The sequence below is a fragment of the Echeneis naucrates genome, chromosome 24 (genome assembly GCF_900963305.1).
Source record: "Echeneis naucrates chromosome 24, fEcheNa1.1, whole genome shotgun sequence".
Lineage (NCBI taxonomy): Eukaryota > Metazoa > Chordata > Actinopteri > Carangiformes > Echeneidae > Echeneis > Echeneis naucrates.
Genome location: NC_042534.1, coordinates 1,924,218 through 1,941,066, shown reverse-complemented (window position 1 = coordinate 1,941,066; position 16,849 = coordinate 1,924,218). Strand labels below are relative to the sequence as shown.

Sequence of the window (16,849 nt, the reverse complement as noted above, 5' to 3'; positions counted from 1 at the left end):
TTGGGCCGATGAATCAGGGAGAGGTTGCTTATTCATGCCATTTTCCCACAATCCTCCTCTGACTGATTTTACAGTTGGACGCATCGTCGACTGCGATGACTAACTGATGGAAGAATTTTGTGTTTGTTTCTGTGTCTTTGAATCAACGGCGGTTTTTATGGCAAATAAATGAATCTGACTTTACCTCAATAATAATGTGGCTGCTCTGTGAAGTTGGTATTCTTTATTTTTCTAATTCTATCATTTCATCGATAAATCCAATAAATTCTACTTATCCAGACTGCAGCATATTCTCCTCATTTTACATTTTGTTATTTTATATGATTTTCTATATTGTACTTGAATTGGTCTTCACATGATCTTCTACTGTTTCAGCACAGTTTTTATTTCTCTGTGTTTGTTCTATTTTTTATTGAAAGCACACTGAGTTGTCTTATGGAGGATCAAAAGGGACAGAATTAAATATACAAATAAATCTTTCAATAATTACTTACATGTGTCATTAATTCATTAAAATACCAGTTCATTCATGTAAAAATGCGACTGAGTCTAAACGTAAATGCTTTTTTTTTTCAGTCGGTTTTTCGCCACATCTTTAAAATCACCCAGAACATTTTGCTGCATCTCTTCCTCCTCCGTCCATCCTCAGTCTAAAGCGCTCGTGATATTTAACAGAGCCAGCCACTTCATGAAGATGTGAAATGCCAACACTCTGCGACGTTAATGCTCATTTCTATCGAGCGGCTCTCGTGCAGTTCATTAGTTCCAGTTTAATCTAATGTGGAAGGACGATGCGCTCTACATGCTGATGAGCTTACACATAAATTTCTGTTACAGAACGTCCTCCCTGGAGGGAACTCTGGACATTTAAGGACACACAGTTTGACAAGCTCAAAGTTACATCGGCAGCATTAGATAAACGTGTTGTCCTCCATCCTGACAGAAAATATAAGTAACACAATTCTATTGAGACACCAAACAAACGATGACAAAAGGATTTAAAACCTGGACACAGTCACCGCCGACATCATCTGTCCTTCTCTTACTTGCTGACTCAGCAGGAAAGGAGAGTAAATGTTTCGTCTCCTGTCGGTGTGATGAGACCCGGCTCGGTAAATAAAGTGGAGGAAGAGATTCTGTGGCTTGTTTTTGCTCTTCTTTATGATGAATAACTGGAATAACTCAACAGCTCTGCGGTTGGACAGAGAGTGCACCTTTTTTAAAACGCTGTTAACAATGATTAAAAAGAAAGTTTGTCTAAATACATTTATTGGCCTCAAATTGAGGGAAAACCTCCTTTAGCAGTTCATCGATTAGGAATTTGTGAAATGATGACGAAAGCGAACTTTAGAGGTGCTGAAAGATATTTCACAGAACCAGGAAGGCTTTGAAGTGGTTTTGTTTTTCTCCTCTTATTTCTTATAATCAGAGAGGACAAACAAAAGGAGCGTCTCAGCCCGGACCTGCTCGTATTCTGGCGTTCAGCTCTGTCCCAACGTCAACACAGTGTCTCAGGTTCATCGGATCTTCAACAAAGCTTCATTAAAAGGATGAGTGCAGGTTTGTTTTTTAAAAAGTTAAACACCTAAATCCAGTGATGCTAAAAAGCTGAATCATCACAACGCACAAAACGTTCCTATCAACACACACACACGCGATTATCTTAACTGTAAATTACACAACTTCTTCTTCTCCTTTCTGATGCAACTTGCTCACAGAATCTAATCACAATCTTACAGCCATATGATATAAAGATATGAACCCCCTCCAGCACATTTATTTTGCTGCTGTCACGGACAAAAGTTCACATCAGTGGTAGAACTCACTCCTGCTGACAGGTACACAAAATATACTCCGTCTTTGTGTTGTTCTCTTTTGGCTCACCATCTGATTTTGAATATATTTTAAATCAGCCTTTGTATATTATTGGATAGCTGAATGATGTAAATTCAGAGATCTGACTGAGGAAGTAGTTGTATTTACTCTGAAGGTCCTAATCTCTCCTTTCGCAGGATGAAGTTTGCTATGATTTTTCTCGTGTTGTCGCTGGTCGTCCTCATGGCCGAACCCGGCGATTGCTTACTTAAACGCCTGAAATCTTTTTGGAAAGGTATAAAGTACACAGTGAGAGGGGTCAAGGACGCATGGAGAGGTAAATCAGCACAACATGATGATTTTTAAGTGCAACACATTTACAAACTGCCCTAAACTATTTATATCTAATTGCTTTTATTAGCACACAGACACAACAGGCAGAGGTAAGGAGTATAATAATCTGACATCTATAAAACATGTGGGTGTAATTAATTTATGTCAACTATTAAAATGTAACCAAAATGAAATGAACTCTAACCAGGTTTGAGCAGCAGAACCAGGAACCGCCCCCGCAACAAGCAGACTACGAGCAAGCTCCGCCTTTTCGGAACTAGCGCCGTTCCCTTCGGAGCGTCTGAGCTCCAGTTTTTTGCTTCGCAGTGCCACAAATCTGTGGATCAAACCGATCGAACGGAGCACTTCAGGTGTTTTCTGATACGGCTTGGAATTGCTTAATTGCTTTTTAAACTTAAGAAATAAAGACAGCAAAGTGAAAAGGAGAACTGTGTTATTATTTCAGTAGATGAACCGTTTATTTTAGGGTGTGTTGTTGTTATTAGCCCTCCTCAAGTCTGTTTATTGCTGCAGATATAAAACTCATGGAGGTGTTTTATTTGGATAAATCAAAGAAACGACTCTCAGATGGAGCTGCAGCAGAAAAATGGTGTAGTTTCTCAGAGGTCAAGGTGAAGTCAAACATACTCAATGAATTCTAAGCGCAATTCTACTTCTTTGTTTTTGAGAAGTGGAGCTTAAAAATTATTTTAAATTAAAGTAATCAATCCTCAAAAATAGTCTCAAATCAATTATCCATCAACAGACAAACCAATTAGCTCAAAATGTAATGAAAAACGACGACGATGTAAGATTTTCTCAAGCGTCGAAGAAAGATAAGTGCGCGGTGAGTAAATGAATGCAGAAGTTAAGAAGTGACGGCGTATTATTCAGCGTCAGTTCTGGCTGCCGGCGGTCCGACCTCTTTCATTACACTGTAAAACACTTTAGTTTACCTCAAAGTTGTTTTCAATTATCAAGGCGCCTTGAATTAATAATAATACTCTTACTTAATTTCCAGGTTAGTGAAATTGCTTCAGGGTGAGGATGAAAGTGATGGTTCCTTTTGTTCCTGTGAATACGATGAACACATTTTTCTAAAATGCATATATAATATTACTTTATCATGCCCTGACCTCTTCTACGGGGATCTGACTTTTTCTAAAATTAGAGGAAATAAAGTTCTTCACCCTGAGAATGAAAATCTATTTATAGTTCCATTACACAGACTCTGCGTCTCAACCAACCGGCCTTTTCTTCCCTCCACACATCCTCCTGCAATTTATTACTCTTCATATAGTTTATATGGTTGAACTGGGCGATTCGCTCACCGTTTGGGGGAATTGGGAGCGAAGAAAGGATCAGAGGAACAAAACAAAATGTAAAAAATAGTGCTGTGATCTCTGCTGATACCATCCTCAGAGCTCAGTGTTCAACTACACAGCCGTCTCTAAGTTAACATTCTCCAACACGTTTGACAAAACCGTTTCTGGAACGACATTTCTGATGACTTCTCTCCTCAAGGTCAGCAACCAAATTCTTCTCTGTGGTTTTCCAGAGACCGTCCCGTGGAAAACAATGTGCGGAGACCATCTAGAAACCGTGTGATCCTTTTCTTGGGAAACACAACTGGTACTTGTGACGTTTTTAACGTTTGCTGTGTTAATTACTGTGCTAAGAATGAAAACACCTGAACGTGCTCAGGTGTGAATCTGTGTCTTCTGCAGGAGTCGGCAGCTTTATATTTGAGGGAATGATTCAAAGTAAGTGGCAGAGACGCCGTCAGGAAACAGCGGGGGGGAAGTGACCTGCAGAAAAGCTGTCTGCCGTCTGAATCTGTCAGTTTTTGTTTTTTTTTTTGGTTCACTGGATGTCGGTTTAAGAGACGAGCCTCACTGACGTATTTGCGTTTGTTTTGCATCTTTAAAGTCTTTTTTCTGTGACCTTAAACCCTCCTGATCTCAGATCAGCTGCACACAGAGAGAGAGAGAGAGAGCTGAGGTGTCACAGATAGGGACAATGTCTCTCTCTCGCTGTCCCCTGAAGACGACCCAAAGGGGCTTTGTGGGGCTTGATGCTGAAACTGACACCTGCAGCAGCCAGTAACACCCCCCCACCACCACCACCCATAAAATAACACAAACACACAAACACACAGACCCGACAGGCAAAGTTTGTTTAGGGGCTTCGCTTAAAACATATTGATCGGAAATGTGATGTGGTCAGAGGAGGGGCCAAGTTAGAAAGCTGTGTGTGTCTGTGTGTGTCTGTGTGTGTCTGTGTGGGTCACCTGTGTCATTGGCAGTGGTTGTTTACCTAAAGGCGATTGCCGGCCTCGCGTGCACACAAGCCCTCCCCAGACAGAGACACGTGGTAAATAATAGAGGAGCTATGACAGAGGGCAGACACACACAGACGAGCAGCAAGGTTAAAGATGGCTGTGTGTGAGTGTGTAATGGGAGAGCTCCTTATCGACACGCCATTAATACATGAGGCAGGTTCAGTGAACCCAGAGAGAGAGAGAGAGGCGTCGACAGGGATCCTGACATCTGCATGTCAAACGCCGGAGAGGTCAGTCTCTCTCCGTGACACTCCAGTCGATACGAGCTCGGCCACATCAGAGAGTCAGGTGACTCCCACTTCACTTCCTCCCGTTACAGACTGACCCGCACGGCCGAGATCAGGTCACACAATAACAGCAATGACAATCAGAAACGCAACAACTCCACAAACACAGCCGCGTGGTGCTGCATCGTCATTAAAGGTCAACGGGAACAAAACACAAACCTGCACCGAGCAAACGGCAAACAGGCAAAATGTGTGACAACAGCGTGAAGGAATAACTTCAGACTACACAAAAACGATGATGCTGCGACTGCGTTGGCAGATATTCCAACTCATTTCAGTCGGAAAGTTACATTAAAAAAAACAAAAAACATGTTTCTTTACGTCTGGAGAGTCTAATTTACTAACGTCATGACTCCAACAGTGCTAACGACACTTAGTCCCGTGATTTGGATACTGTTCCTGCTCATATTGCAGTTTCAATGACTTAAATTGTGGAGCTCTCATGTGAAACAAACAAAATACTCTCCAACTGCAATTTCAATCTTATCACTGTGTGAAAATATTAGGAGGCAGCAAAAATGATCAGCCCTTTTCAAAATAAAGTAAAGAGCCTGTCAACGGATGCAGCAGGATGGATAATACGCATCACAGACAAAAAGCCGAATCTGTGAATCAGAAAAGATCAGCTACATCAAGTGAAAGCGAACCTGAAGAACAAACACAAAATTTTAATGATTTGGTTGAAGCAAACAAGACTGTTAACTCCTAAAAACCCGAAACGGTATCAAGATTTTTAAAGTTTTCTTTCCAAAAGCAGCGAACGAGCTGCTTCTGTCCTGATAATGCAGAAAGAGGACCGAATGTTGTGTTTGAAGTGAGTGTAGTTATCAGATCAGCTCCACGTTTGTGTGTCTGTGCTGAACGCATTGATCAATACGGGGGGATGTCACCAAACTCCCCAGTGTGTGGATGCAATCCCCCGGAGCTATTACTGCCCCCCCCGTCCGCCTGCCTCCATCTTTCTCCTTCACTCACTGTTTCTCAGCATCTCTCATGTTTCAGCCGTTCGTTCTCCTCGACGGCCGACAGCAGAGAAACAGACGGTTTGACACATTAAACACAGGCAGATATAAACTTATCCCAAATATCTCCGTGGCCTTTTCCATCATGACATAACATTTTTTTTTTTTTTTTTTTTTGGGAAGAATGTGACGCTTTCTTTCGTCCGTTCATGACCTCTAAGGGCAGCGTACAAACGGACGACAACACGACTGAGACGAGGATTCCTGGAAACAGAAAACGTTTAAAAACAAAAGAAGTGCAAAGGCAAAAAGAAGTAAAGGGTTAATTTTTCGAAGAATAAATTTGCTTTGTGGATTATGTTTTAATTTTATGGCAGCAAAAGGACTTTTCACAATAACAACTTTAGAGTCACCAGTGAACACCAACATGATGTGTGGACGGTGGGAGGAGATGCTTTCACTGCTGTGCAGTCTTCAGCGGACTTTAAGCAAAAGCCTGAAATTGCCAGAGACATATAGATAAAAAACACACACAGCCCCCCCACCACTGCCCCCCCTGCTGAGCAAATCCATTAGAGGTTAAAAGGAGGTTCTGATTCTGCTCTCCGGTTTGACTGAGCTTCATAATATCTCTGCAGGAGGCGGCAGCCATTCTCAGCTGTCAGCTCTGGACGTGACCATCAGAGTCCCTCAGCTGTGGAGTTTTATCTGAACGAACCTTTTCACGCAAAAAATAAATAAATAAATAAATAAAGCACGAACGCTGTCTGCACCAGATGAGCAGAGAACAGCAGAAGCTGCAGTGTTTTATGTGAAATGTAAAAACATGTCCAGTAAACATTAGTTATGAGGACCTAAATTACCATATTGTATTTTAAATAAATTAGAAATATCAATAATTAGAATTACTGGCTCCTCCCCACTGTGGCCTGCTAAGGACAAACATAAATTCAACAGCCCTTTTCCATCATTTCTCTCTGATGGATGGATGGAGATGCAAATCATACTGAGTTTATGGATTTTGTGAATTATTTTTAAACGCATTCAGACAAAGAATCAATGAATCAATGGTTAGAATAAATGTCAGCCGCAGCAACAGTGAGTGAAACACGACTTGCTGCTCGACCTCATTTAAATGTTGAAAAGTGCCTGAGCTCGACATGAAGAGAGACACACGGAGCAGACAGAGAGGAAGACGTGGGCTCCAAATCCACACAGAGAGACGACGACCAAGTGTCAGCTGAACAAAGACTCACAGAGGCGAGAAGCTCTGATCCCGGTGTCACACAGCCTGCTCTTATTACAAACCTCATAATGTGCCGCAAAAGTCACAGCGGCAGATGTTTTAGTCAAAAGCTCATAAAAATGAGAGACGTTCGCATATTGGGGTTAGGACCTGCAGCTTCACACGGCAGGATTAAACCTATGAAGCGTGGCAGTCATAACATGACCGCCCCCTTGTTAAATGAAAACAATCTGTGTCGTTCATTTATCCCACTCCATTAAAAGCTGCTCAGAAGGGAGGCTGCTGCCAAAGCGGAGGCTTCCCCGACGACCCGCGTATGAAGAGCTGCTTTTAGAAGTTGTGAGAGAATAAAGGAATTGTAAAGTGTTCAAAACTCGACGGGGCAGACAAGCGTGGAAGGACCCGATTCTCCTTTAAACTGGGAACGGACTGGCACTAACTCGGTGACGTACCAAGCAACATGCTTTCTTTCATGATATCGCTGAAGACGAAGGACATAAGGAAAAGGCCGTGTCCGTCTCCGACCTTTGACCTTTCCCTCACTGCGGCTGTGTGTGTGTGAAAATGAAAAACTACGCTGCACACATTCTGTCACATCTCCAATTAGAGATTTCACGACACAAAATGGACGACAAATTCTAGTTTTTCAGCCGTACTGCGGATGTCGGCGCTGAGAGGGAGATGTGATCCTCTCGGGATTGACGAGGGTCGTATCAAACGTTCAGTTTGACATCAACTTGAAGAGACAAAGGAGAAGATGGAGACGGACACGCCGTGTTAGAGCATTTAAAATAGAAGGAGGAGACACCTCACACTCAGAGAGCCCGATCCGTTCAGCCAGTCTTAACGTTAGTAACACAATTATTACGTCGATGAATGCTGTTGTCGTCGTGTTGACTGTGGCAGCTGATATATATCATGCTAATGCCACGTCACAAAGAGATCTTCTAAAATCAACAGTGGAATTTTTCTGGCATTGGCACCAAATCTGTGCCACATTAGTCCAGTGGAGGTTTTATCTTGACATCTGAGGATTTTACCGTCGACCGGTCTAAAAATAGGCAGAGACGCGTCCATTAGTGTAATCAGAGCGACTCCACAGACAGTCCAAAGAGGCTTTGCTTCACAAAGAGGCCTCTTTCTCTCTGTTTGATGAACAGAACTGAAGTGATGTCCAACCATCTGTGGAACAACAACGTTTGTGATTTCTGTCTCTGTTCTTCTTCTTCCCACTTTGCTCCATATGGTCTCTGAAACTCTGAGTGTTCTGGGAAATTGTGCTTCCGCTGTGAGAAAACATGCCATCTTTCCACTTCTTTAAAATGTTTTGTTTTGGGGTTTTTTTGTTTTTTTTTAAATAGTAATGCATGAGTTGCTTTCCCCTCAAAGTCCACAATCAAATCAAAGACTCAACAACTGTGCAATTTCACAAAGCCAGAAAAATACGGCCCAGAAATACTCGTCCAGGTCTGAAGGAGTTCTTTTCAACACTAAAATAAATTACAGGCCATCAAATGATCATATATAATGAAGTCGATCAAATAATGAATGAAACCAATTTGCTTTTTGTTTTATATTTTGCAGTGATTAAAAAAAAAAAAAAAACAAGTGAGCGTTCTGATAAAATCCCGCTGCGACGTGAGGATCCCCAAAAATGAGCACCGTGAAATCTTTTAACAGATTACATTTCCATACTCCTTCTCCTCCTCTCACAGCCCCCCCCCCCGCCCCCCCCGTGTGTTGGGGGGAGGGGGCGCAATATTAGTTAAGTATTTATTTACAGAGCTTGGCAGAGCTGTCCTGTGAATAATTCATCTTCCATGCTTGGAGGAGTCTGTTGACAAGACAGCCTGACGCGGGAGAAAGAAAATCAATGCAGCTATGATGGGCAGCAGACTCCAGCACATCTGCTGCTAACCTGAACACAGCTATAGGTGTGTGTGTGTGTGTGTGTGGTTACAGTAGTTACAATAGAGCCCTATGTAAAGTGATCAGGTCTTGATCTGCTGATGGGAGTGAAACAGAGTCCGTCGAGGGCAGACAGGCCACAGGGAAATGTCATCTCCACGTTCCTCCTGTTGTACGCCGTGGACGGTAACCCGAGCACGCCGCTCCACCCAAACCTCCATCACTGCCGCCGTAACGCCTCAGCTTTCCTCACTTTCCTCAGGAGCCGGCACACCAAACCAACCGAATGAACAGTTTCTGACATCTGCTTTCTCCCCTCCCTCACCGTTTCCTATTCATCATCGCTCAGCCGACGTCATCGTCCTCCCCGCTTTAAATCACCTCCAGGAGAATGAAGACAAACTATGAAGAGATAATTGAACGCTAACACGAGTCAGAGCCAGATGAATGAAGACAGATGACGAGCCCTTTTTTGAGGATGATGCTGCTCTGTTTTCAGTTCACTGATTTGAGAACAGCAGTAAATACCTACACAGCTTCTCTACTTAGCATGTCTTGTCCGCCGTGCCTGTCTGTTAGCAGTTCTCTTTTAATCATATCATTACTGTTGACTGTTTTCGTTTCTGGCTGCTCTGTTTAACGGCACCAATGAAGCCAGTTTGAAGCCAGCACGTATACAATTTCATGGTTTAAACCGTGAGACAAATGGAGACAAAGGACAGGTGAGACAAAGTGTAAATAAGTCATGAAGTTATTACGTCACGTCACATATGTGTTTGTCCTTGTTGGATTATAAATCAGCTCAGAGTTCTGTAATAAACCAGTAAAAGTATCAAAGTGCTGAGTCCACGGAGAAATGCTCACTCAAAATGGGAGTTATTATTCAAATCATGGGAAAACAGTCAGCAGATTAAGAGAAGAGATTTGAAATGTGAATGCCTTTTTGTGGATATAAACAGGGTTTTGACAGAATCTCTTTTTTATATTAAACGTCTGCGGCAGTAAAAATAAGAATAAAGACATATAAAGGTGTGAGGAATGGCTGCACAGATGCCATAATGCACAATGGATCTTTTGTTAAATTTAACCGCCATAAGACTCGACATAAAACAGCTTTATGACGGTCCCCTAAAACTTCAACAATCCCGCTGAGAATACAAAAAAGGCCCGAGGGGACGCTCTGCGGCGCAAGAACAAGCCGGCAAAAATTCCTGCAGAAACTGCAGGAAACTGGATGGAAACGTTCCATCTTTTATTTTCATATTCTGCCTCTCTCATTCTCTTTAGTCCAGTTTCAACCCCGGAGGGTTCTCCAGTAAAGAGAGGAATAATTTATGTTCAGTTTCCTTCCATCCATGTGTAACATGACAGATGGACGGCTGGTTTCAAACGCTTGCTGTAATTACACAACAAAAGCAAGAATTGTTTTAGTTTTTTCATCTGTGGGGGGGCTCGATCTGCCTCTCTTTCTCACACAGGCATCAGCCATAGCCACCGTGTTTATTAGATTAGACCTAATCCACACGAGGCGGGCGGAGAGCCTGTCATCTCCACCTGATCGCGAAGAGAAGCTTGTTCAGATCGCACACTCGTGAACGCAGAAATATGAAACCGGATCATTACGGTGCCACAAGCAGGCCCGGAGTCGAGCATCTCCTCCATGAATGATTCACTGAAGCACAAACATGTTCCCAGACTCTGCAGCAACAAGAGAGAACCGCTCGTGCTGTCTACTTCCTCTGCCCCCCCCCCATCAAAGATGACCTTCGATGAACACACAGCGACCACAAACACGACCGACCCTGGACGGCATTTTTTCTTTTTTCCAGAGACAGATTCCGGCTGGAAAAGGATGATATCTGCCCCCGCGGGGTGAAAAGGGCACACTGACATGCAAACCAAAGGAAGAAGAGAAGTCGGAGGAGTGACGGTAACAAAGGGACTGAAGTCCAGACAGGAAGTTTAAAGGAACGGTTCTAAACAACCGGGACCTCTGAAGTTCCCTGATGATTTTGTCAGTCCAGTCGTGATGATGACTGAAGGCAATGAACTGGACCGTCGTGGGGACGAGCAAATATGACCCTGAATCTCACACTCAGTTTTTCTGTAAAGCCTCCTGTGGTCACAAGTTTTGGTCGAGAATGAATGAAGAAAAAACAAACAAGTACAAGCAGCTGAAAGAGCTCAAGGCAAGCTGCTGCATGTCGAAGGTTTGACACCAGCGCTTCATTACAGCCAGCAGTCTCCCACCTGAACCGCAACCTTCGGAGAGAACGGGAATCCCCCCCCCCCCAAAAAAAAAATGCTGTTTCTTTTTTAAACAAACATCCCCTCCGATTCGCTCCTCTGCTGCTCTGCAGTTTGTCAGCCGATGCAGAAATCAGGCGTGCTGTGTGAAGTTCAGCTCAGAAAGCTCAGAGACAGCAGCACAACCTTCTAACATCCAACATCTTCTGACAACCTTAAAGGGAACGATATTGTGCAGCACAAAGATGAAGACTGACGGAACTGGCAGGTGACACGCGGAAGATGAATGAAAAGACGACGAGGGATTTCTGAGGAACATGACGAGAATTTAGGAATGAGGCAGGACAGCAGGTCTTTTCTGGTCCCTGGCTCAGTTTGAGTTAGACCCAGAGGAGACGTTTGTGGCGACACAAACTAAACATGAAAGAGGAGATCAAAATAAATGAGCAGCACGTGATATAAACTGCAGGAGGAGCAACGGAGCAGTAAAACATTTTTCACACAACTTAATTCAGATATGAACTCTTCGAATGAACCAAATAAGAATTCATCCTCATCAGTAACACTAATATTAGGACATGCACAAAGAGAGAAATGGCTTCCCTTCAACCTTTTAGCAGCAAGCTGGCATGAAGACACCGTCGGCCTCTTTGACCGAGCAGGAGAAACTTAGTTTGATGAATTTCCGCCTGGAACGTGAAATCAAAGTTCAAGGCAGGCACCAAACTCTTTTCATATCCGGTCAGACCTCCCCACTGCCAATCTACATCCCATTTTCTTTATGTGATTTCTATAAACAAAAGCTGAATGCACAGGTCAAAAGTTCATCTTTTTCTCTTTTTTCACACGGAGCTACTCCAGAACTGGGGTTGAGCCGAGCGAGCGTTGTGCCGAATGCGTGTTGTAAAAAGGAAAGCCAGTTACAAAGTGATTCGGAAAACTAAGATGTGTTGTGGAAAAATGCAGGTCGGCCGAAGCAAGCGAGCAAGAAAGAAAGAAAGAAAGAAAGAAAGAAAGCAGCATGTGTGCACGAGCTGGAATAGGCATTTTCAATTATCTTCTGAAGTATGCAGTCGGAGTAGACAGAGGAACTAAAGGGGGGAATAGAGACAATCCATCAAACAGACAGTCGGCACAGTCTGAGCAAAAGAAAAAAGCAAAACCAGAGGAAAAATCGAAGGGAGGGAAAGTAGCTGGTACGAGGCAGCACACCTCGCTGCAGGCAGATCGTCATATGTTAAAATCTGTCACAACACACAAGCTTCTGGAACATGCAGAGTTTTTTTTTTTTTTTTACGTCATTTACTTTCAAATCCCTTTTCCACCATCATCAGTGGAGGTGAGTTCACAAATGACTTTTCCTCTCTTCTTACTGTTATATATCAAAAGATAAACGCTCAGAAAAAATATATTACTCTGATTTCTGATTTAAAAAATATCTGTGCAGCAGATGTTCCTCTCTTTTCTCTTTTTATTTTTACTGATGTTTCGGCATGAAGCAATATCAGGAAGTATTCTTTTGTCCCTGAGAGCTGTTGAGATTCCCTTTTTTCCTAATAAAGTATTTATTTTTGAGTTGTTGACAGAGAAGCATTTCTCCAGCGTTTTCTTAAAGCACCTCAGTTTGAGCAGAACAGAGAATATTTACATTCCTTCGTCCCGTTTGTATTTATACGGGTTCAGCAGGGGTCAACCGCCAATATCAATGTCAGCCAAGACAGAGGGGATGTGGAAAAAAGAAACTAAATCCAGCGTTTTGTTTATGAAATCTGCTCTATTCAGAAAACAGTCAGCTCCCAGTTTTCTTATTTTAAAAGTCAAAGTTTTTTTATATTATTTGCTGTCATTGTTAAAAAAAAAAAGAGCGATATGTGGATGTCTGTGGCGTCTTTGATTATAAATCAGGCCTGTACTCAGAAAGCCCCAAAGCCAGCTGTAACTTTGTGATGTCACATCGAAGCAGTCACCGCCTTTAGCCACTCCCCCAAGCCCAGCCCACCTGGACGCACCATCCAACGCTGTTCTCTGAGTGTTTAGCTGAAATTCGCTCAATGTTATTCGACCACAAAGAAAATGGTCAGCCAATCAGAAGAGAGCCTCAGATCCTCACGGCGGGTTTTTGCATCTTTAAACCTTTAAATCTTTAAACCACTTCTGGCCCTTCGTACGATCAGATCAGTATTTCACATCCGGAGGAGCGCTTCGAAACGCTTCTAACAAACCCAAAGACCAGCTGGGCCAAGAAAAAGAAACAACGTGAGCACCGATCAGGTCTGCTGCGACGGACACATAAAATGAAAAAAGGAAAAAGAAAAGAAAAATGTCCTCATTAGGTGGAAAGACTCAAACATAGAATCCAAAGCCGATTCCCCGGGGGGGAGGGGGGGAGTTCAATTAGTTTCCCCTGTAGTTGTTAGCTGTTACCCTTTTCCAACAACATGCAAATCAGCGGCCTAATTCTCTGGCTAAAGTTTGCAAATAGCAGCTCCATTAATCTGTTTGGTCGCACCATCAATCATCAGAGCTGTTTTATAACCGAGCTGCTCGGGTCGGCTCTGCAGCTCCAGCAACATGAAGCATTAATTACCGAAGTTTACCTGCAGACTCCTCGTCAGCCTCCTGAGCATGAATGCATCCTGTTTGTTTTATTCTCCTTTTACAGGCAGTTAATTCAACTCCGCGTTAATCTAAATGTGTGCAGCTCAATGTTAAAATGTTTTTATTGCGGCTTCGTCGTTGATGGCCCTTGTGTCTGTTTTTGGGTTGTAACTGAATTATATTCATGCTCATTTTATCTGCAGGAAGTTTTCTCACAAGAATGTTGGAAGTCAGTTGAAATTCCCCGGATTTTTGGCTTTTAAAAAATTATTTTTCACCCGCCAATGGACTGTTTCACTGATCCAAAGAAAGAAAACAAATGAAAACTGGTGTTCAAAATCAGTTTTCTGAGCAGATCTACTGGTTTTGTTGTCAGGCAGAAACTAAGACAAGGTCAATTTAAAACTCGTAATGTAAAATAAACTTTCATTTCATTTGAAGGACAGAAATTCTTTGAAAAGACAAATCACCTCCATTCTCTGACTCCATTTTCTTTCTCACAGAATTAGAAAAATCAGCCATTATAAAGGAAATAAGGAACACGGATTGGATATGTTCATACACTTTCCTGCATGTGCGTCAATCGCAGCGGCAGCCATCACCCTCCGATGAATGCATTCACTGAACATTACTGAATCATGAAAAATCTATCAAGGTGGCAGTTATGTGAATGTGAGAACATCAGGAATATTATTTACGTACTTTGTCTGCAGTCGGAAATAATACTTTAAGGTGGTAATGCAGCCTTATGCACAGAGCGAGAGCGGTCCCATGTACCGTATCTCAGCTATAATGTCCTGGAGTGATGCAGGGACACACCGGTCTGAGCGGTCCGGGGAGGGCGAGCATGATGGAAGGGTCAGTGCCATCAATCAGCACATAATCCGAGAAGGCACACTGTCAATAACAAAAGAGAAATAAACAGGACGGCCGAGATAACGCAGCAAATAGGCCTCAATAAAGCGGAGCAACATGAGGACTGTGAGGCGAATCTGCTCAGATGAATTTTCAGCAGCTACACTGATAACATTCGACCGTTAGCGGACGGCGTCGGCGTGGAGGGCAGTTCACGGCCAAATTAACTGTGACCTGGAAGACGTGAGTGACAGATATAAAGAGCCGGAGAGGTCCAAAGGACGGAGGAGACGGACATAATGAAGCTTAACTAACCTGAGGGACACGCAAACTCCGCCAGCTCTGTTTACTGCAGACAGACGGCAGCTGCTGCTGCTGTTACCGCTCACTGACAGCTCCTCAAACGAGGACGGCCGTAATATTTACATGTATATGTGAGTGTAATTAGCTAGACAGTAATTCCTTCCACTTGGTCCAATTTGGAATAAAGGCAGCCATCTTTCTGGATTATAAATGAAGTCTAAATTCAGTATCGTTGCTGTGAAACTACCACAGCTCTCGCTCAGAGAGGAAAGCAGAAACTGAGCCTTCAAATCAGCCGCCAGCGACTTCTGGAGCTTTGTGTTCAGCCATGAGCTGAGCCCTGCCCACCTGGACCGACCTTTCAATCAGGTTTTATTTTTATTCCAACCCTCAGAAAACAGCCAGCCAATCCGAAGAGAGCTCAGCTTTCTTCTGATGAGAGATGTGCCACGACACTTCCTTAAAAACTCTCGTGGATATAAATAGACTTCTATTCAAACATCACCTTCTCTTGTCTCATTAGTGATTGTTTTTCCTTCTTTAATCAGAGATGATGGTGTTCATCTCCGCACCAGCGTCAGGAGGAAAGGAAAGGAGAAAAGTCGACCAATCAACCTCCCCGTGGCGTCTCATCGGCTGCTGTCACGCCAACAGCACAACCAAGCAAGCCAGTTCAGTTCAGGTTCAAAATCTCTTTTGGGGAAGTCAGGACTTCAAGTTTGGACTTGGTTTAAGGATCTACATTGTTGATAGAGAGGAAGAAAGGATTTGGGTTGAGGGTAAATTTTGGTGACAGTTAAATAAGACAAACTTTCCGTGCAGATAGAAAAACTTCCCTCCTGGAAGAAAACTACTTTGTCTGACTTGACAACTTGTAAAGCTGAGCCAGCGGTGCGGCTTAATTCCAAACTGTTTGAGAGTGGGACAGGTTTGTGTGCCTATTTGGAGTCCTTACCGTTAAATTGAGCAAAATCTAAAATAAATAAATAACCTGAGTGAATTTGTCTTATCTTCATTTTAAAGCAACAAGGGAGCGAGAGATTTATGCACAAAAGGTTCTCAAATCTGGAGGCTGCCCAGTACAACCAGCTTCAAACTGCTGGCAGCGGAGCAGCTCTGCTGAGGTGCGGATTAAATATCTTGCATGAATGCACACTCATATTGCAAAAAATTTGTGCAGGAGGCGACCCATTTCCGCCGCTCAGCTTTTCCCGGCTGGAAGGAATTCAAACTGCCGTCTTTCTGGTCATGAGATCGAACGGCTTGACCTTAGATCTCTGCTCGATGCTATCAATCCTCAGAAACTTGGCGTGGATGCAGATGGTCGCCACCGTCTGAACTGTCCGACTCTGTGCCGCACCGTGCCGGCGACGAGGCCGCATGTTGACGAATGGGTATCAAATAAAGAAATGATGACCGGACGGCCGTTATCTTCAAGCTCCACATCCGGAGCAGGTCGAGGCTGAGTGCTCTTTCAATTAAAGAGCATAAATTAAGATACAGGTCAAACACAGAATATGGATTTTTGTGCTTTAACATGAACTGCAGCCGGTGTCAGACTATAAAAGTGTGGATTTACTGAAGCTTACTCCATTTCAAGTGCTTCTCATCTTCCCTTAAAAAGAAAAAAAAGAAACAACAACACTGAACTGAAGCCGGACAACTCCAGAGTGTGTTTGTACACATCAACACACGCAAACTGTGTCCCAAGCGAGAACAGCGCACTCAAATAACCTCCCTCCATCACCAGATCCAGACACGCTGAGCTTAACACTAATCCAATGAAGCTGACTTTGTCATTAAACAATAATCAAATACCTTTTCAGTCAACCCCCCCCCCTCCCCCCCGAGTGATTTAAGTCTCTGAAAATTGGAAGAGATATATCCTTGGCAGAGTGTCCTATCTCGTACTCGCAAGTGTAGCTGGCAGCTCTGAATGAGCAGTGATAGCAGC

General features: G+C 43.2%; 2 protein-coding genes across 2 annotated transcripts in view; one reads left to right on the top strand and one right to left on the bottom strand.

The window, feature by feature from the left end:
- The window catches only part of LOC115038200 (exostosin-1), a 127,331-nt gene that overhangs the window by 56,001 nt on the left and 54,481 nt on the right, over positions 1-16,849 (bottom strand). The gene's annotated exons all lie outside the window — the stretch shown is intronic.
- Positions 1,798-2,577, top strand: LOC115037481 (moronecidin-like). Its single transcript, XM_029496049.1, has 4 exons — positions 1,798-1,838; positions 2,013-2,152; positions 2,237-2,258; positions 2,357-2,577. Exons 2-4 carry the CDS (start codon positions 2,014-2,016, stop codon positions 2,427-2,429), a joined length of 234 nt encoding a protein of 77 aa, XP_029351909.1. The 5' UTR covers positions 1,798-1,838; position 2,013; the 3' UTR covers positions 2,430-2,577.